Here is a 4,711-nt window from a genome sequence, read left to right on the forward strand (position 1 = left end):
TGGCTGCTTTGAATGGCATTGTACCATGCTGAGGCCCTGCCCCTCCCCTCCCCAAACTCTGCCCTCTCCTGGATCCACCCCCAAAATCTCCAGATAATTTCCAGCCCAGACCTGGCAACCCTACCCTGTCATCAGGGCAAATACTAACACCAGGAATGGAGAGACTATTTGTACTGTGATAAAGCTTAAAGCGTGGCTGCTTTGTGCTTTCATGTAACACTGCAGACAATTAAGAAGAAGAAGAGTTTGTTTTTATAGCCTGCTTTTCTCTGCCCTAGGGAGTCTCAAAGTGGCTTGCAATCACCTTCCCCTCCCCACAGCAAGCACCTTGTGAGATAGGTGGGGCTGAGAGAGTTCTGAGAGAACTATGACTACCCAAAGGTTCCCCAACAGGCTTCATGTAGAGAAGTGGGGAATCAAACCCATTTCTCCAGATTAGAGTCTGCCACTCTTAAACACTACACCAGCCTTATACCTACACCACTACAGCAGCCTCGAAAGCACAATAGCCTTCTCGGGACCTGGGATGTAACGAGGCCCTCTTGTCCACATAGCATTAAGGATACCAAAACCCACCAAAACTTATACAGCAACACTAATGACAGAGCAATAAGTGTCATGTGCTCTGGGACAAAACATTCACTGGGTGAAAAACCCAGAACTCATGTAGTCTAAGGAGACTGCATACACACTGTAACATTTGTCCATCTTTGTTATGTATACAGGCCCAGGCTAGCTTTCCTCCATGATAACACACCTTAAAGTTTGCAGTCTCCTTACATGCAATCAACCATCTAAATATATTTATGATTTCTTCCTTTACAGACCTCCTTTATAAATTATCAGGCTCTGTTTTATGACTTCTGAACCGTTTTATGACTTCTGAACCTTAGAGGCAATACGTATCTGTGCAAACCAATGTTGATTGTATACTGTGATAAATTATAGGCTCAGATGAGTAGGTGTGTTGGCCTGAGGCAACAGAACAAAGTTTGAGTCCAGTGGCACCTTTAAGACCAACAAAGTTTAATTCTGGTTCTAAGCTTCCATGTGCATGCACACGTCTTCCAATACATTGAAACAAGACTTCCTCACCCATTACATATAGGTAAAGGGGGAGGGGTTAGTTGCCAGGAAGGGCTAATTAGGGTCAAGATGCATAACTAACTGTGGCCCCGGTCACACGGAGATTTTGCCGCGCGAAAGGCACGAGTGTCGGGCAGATTTTCGGGGCAAGATCACACCAGAGCATCTGGGAAGCGTAGCGCACCCATGGCCAACCCGTGGCATCCCGCCGAAGATGCGGAGTTAAAAAGTACCAAGGAAAGTGCACTAGTATCCGGCACAGGCGAGCGTCTGATCGCGGGAGCGCTAGTATCCCGTGGCATCCAGCGCCCGTCCACAGCCCGACGCAAACCGGATGTTTTTCGTAAGCACATGCGCACAAACACGAAACAGAAAGCAGTGCTGCTCCGCGGAACTGCACATGTGCACAAATGCGAAACGCTTGTGTGATCACACCGCACTGCTTCTTTGCCATGCTGCAGCATCGCCGTGTGATCACCAGCTAACAGCCTAAGCACGGAGACTTGGGGGACCATGTGAACAGGCTACTGTGATTTATTTTGCTCCGGGGCGAATAGCTACGCCTCCCCCCACACACACGTTATCTGGCCATGTGACCGGGGCCTGTGTGAAAAGTATAGCTAAGGTTGGATTAAAGCAGTTGGTAGGTACCTATATGTAATAGTTGAGGAAGTCTTGTTTCAACATATCTGAGGAAGCGTGCTAGCACATGAAAGCTTATACCCGGAATTAAACATTGTTGGTCTTAAAGGTGCCACTGGACTCAAACTTTGTTCTGCAATAAATTAAGTATCTTTTAAGCCTCAAAGGCTCTGCTAAAAAAAACACGCTTCACATCTATGAGGCTTTATACTTCACTCCTCCAGTTCTGAACAAGTCCCCTCACAACTTTACAATGGATTCTCTGTAGATTTGCTCGCCCTGTCCCTATCAAAACAGCTTGTGATGTTCCTCCTGTTATTAGGAGCTGACCACAATCATGCTTAGATCATTTCTGAAAATAATCCTCCCATCCTTCTTGGTGCTGCATTCCGGTCGGCCGAGAGCTTGTCGAAGCTGTTGCTTAAGACCAAGGGGTGCGGTGTTCATGAAGTCTTTTGTCCCTGTCAGGAAGTCTAGTGTGTGACCTCCGGTGGTATCTCCATCGATAAAACATTCAGTGATATCCCAGTCAGAAGGGAAATCATAAACCTGGTACTTGACTCCCATTCCGTCCAAGACAACTTTGATGTCATTGGCTGTGATGTAGTGGCCACTGTCAGTTGGAGGTAGGCAATGTCTGTATTTCTTCCATATAGAAGCCCATCCACTGTCACCTATTGGAACACATCATATGGAATCGTTAGTTTCTCTAAATCAGTGATACTCAGTGGCTCTAGAACTGCTTGTGGCGCTGTGACATGTCATCTGTGGATCTTCTAAGCACTGCTCCCCAGTATGGCTCCTGAAATATGTTGCCAGTGAATGGGCAAGACCCTTGCCCATGGGGCTTGTAGCTGACATGTGGTTCCCACCTTGAAACACCTGTCACCAAAAAACAAGTAAGCTGCAAGCCTCCCCAAGGAGCAGACCTCATGCCAACAGTGGAAGCAAAAGTGGCTCTATTGGTTGATGGTAACCACAGGTGTGAGTACAACTGCTCTAAATATTATACTAAATCGGGGAACTCTGTGTGGTGCTGTGGGTCTGCGATTTGTCACTGGATCCCTAGATGTGTAATTTAGCTGCAAATAGCAACTGCCTTGGAAGCAGGAGAGATTGTGGCACTAGAGAAGAGGAAGTCGTAACTCGGCTCCCAGGCACCATTTTTCCGGTCAGAAGTGCTCCTTTTTTGCACAAACATGAAAAATGAGTAATTTGTCCTTTGTCTTTACTTCAAAATGATGATCACATCCAAAGCTGGTCTTATTCAGCTCACCTAAGCAAGCCATGTCCAGCAGATCAGCATAGAAGCAATGAGAAATGACACGGAAATGACATGGAGCAAATCAGAGGGGCAGGTCCAGCCACTTGCCTTTTTAGAGGCAAGCTGGCACATCTACTGACAATCACTCTTGTTTGGGGGCAGATGCACCAGCTTGCTACTTGAAACAGAAAGCATGAAAGGTACAATATTCCTCATGATGCAGCTGCTGAGAGAGAAACTGCTCTAAAAATAGTAGCTCTTCAGCGAACAAATCCAGAAGTGAGGCCTGACCCTGGGGCACCACTTGGGATGAGGCGTGAGCTGCATCAGCTGTTACTAGCAAGTCAAAGGTCAGATTACTACACTGGATTAATGGCTGGAGCTGCAGTATCTCAAGTGGTTAAGACGCTGAACTGCAGGCTGTGGAAGGTCGTTAGTTCAGCAGTTCGGGACCCGTGTGTGCCGCATGATGGAGTGGGCTCCCGTCTCTAGTTCCAGCTCCTGCCAACCTAGCAGTTCGGAAGCAAGAAATTGCAAGTAGATAAATAGGTACCACTTCAGTGGGAAGGTAATAGCGTTCTGTGCGCCTTGGTGTTTAGTCATGCCGGCCACATGACCACGGAAACGTCTTCAGACAGCGCTGGCTGTTCGGCATTGAAACGGAGATGAGCACCGCAACCCTAGAGTCGGACTCGACTGGCTTTCGAGCAAGGGAAACCTTTACCTTTACCTTTTATGTGTTTAGCATTAGAAAGGTAAGAGATATTGACACAGTCAGTAGGCAAAACGCAAGTTCTAGATATCACACATTACCTGCCATTATTCCAAAACGTGGAATATGCAATACAATATATTCTGCCTTTTGCCTAAAGCTCTGTATTGAATTCAGGCAACTGTCTGATCCATAGCATCAATTCTTCCTTCCGCTGATGATATGTGGCTGTAGCTCTAAGAGCAGGACAATGAGGGACTTCACAATTATTTTTGTCCTAGTTTTCTTGTCAGAAATTGTACACTAATTGCATAGAAATGGTGCATAAGATACCGAGGGTGTTTAATTCCGCAGCAACAAATTAGGAGGACAGGGTTGCCAACGCTGACTTGGAAAATCCTGAAGGGCTTCTGACTGGACACTGCAGATCTGATTGACTCTGCAGATTAAATGGTACCCTGTACAAGGAGAGCTTCTGCCTGAAACGATGAAGAATTACTATACATAACCTTAGTCCCTGCCATGTTGGGGTTTGCTCCACCTCTTGAGGGAGTCCTTTTGTGGTTGTGCCTACCACTCTGGGTCAGGATTCCAAAGGTGCACACAGGCTCAAAAACAACGGAGACTCCTACTGTATGGTAGACCAGGGAGTCTGCCCTCCATAGCTATCTCCTCCAGTGGAATTTACCTCTGTCGTTCTGGGAGACTGTCAAGCCCCGCCTTAAATTTAGTAACCCTATGAGAAGCACCGGCAGGGCTCTTTTTGTTGAAAAAGCCCAGCAGGAACTCATTAGCATAATAGGCCATACCCAACAGCAGGAACTCATTAGCCTATTAGGCCACCCCCCCTGACAGCACAGCTCATTCGCATATTAGGCCACACCCCCATGTTACCAGAAGTGTGGTCATCCAGCCACACCCACCTTTTGCTTCTTATTCTCTTTACCTTGTTTGTTGTCAAAACCCAGGGCTTTTTTTTTTGGAGCAGGAACTCCTTTGCATGTTAG

The 4,711-nt window shown here is 46.8% G+C and overlaps 1 protein-coding gene across 1 annotated transcript in view; it reads right to left on the reverse strand.

Annotated features, from left to right (window-relative positions):
• Positions 1–1,928: 1,928 nt before the first annotated feature.
• The window catches only part of LOC107115022 (carnosine N-methyltransferase 2-like), a gene marked incomplete at its 5' end in the record, with an annotated part of 4,015 nt that continues 1,232 nt past the window's right edge, over positions 1,929–4,711 (reverse strand). Inside the window, one exon of the mRNA XM_015416630.1 lies at positions 1,929–2,402. Coding sequence (XP_015272116.1) covers positions 2,047–2,402 — 356 coding nt within the window. The remainder of the gene's footprint in view (positions 2,403–4,711) is intronic.

The sequence above is a fragment of the Gekko japonicus genome, unplaced genomic scaffold (genome assembly GCF_001447785.1).
Source record: "Gekko japonicus isolate JY-2015 unplaced genomic scaffold, Gekko_japonicus_V1.1 scaffold4818, whole genome shotgun sequence".
Lineage (NCBI taxonomy): Eukaryota > Metazoa > Chordata > Lepidosauria > Squamata > Gekkonidae > Gekko > Gekko japonicus.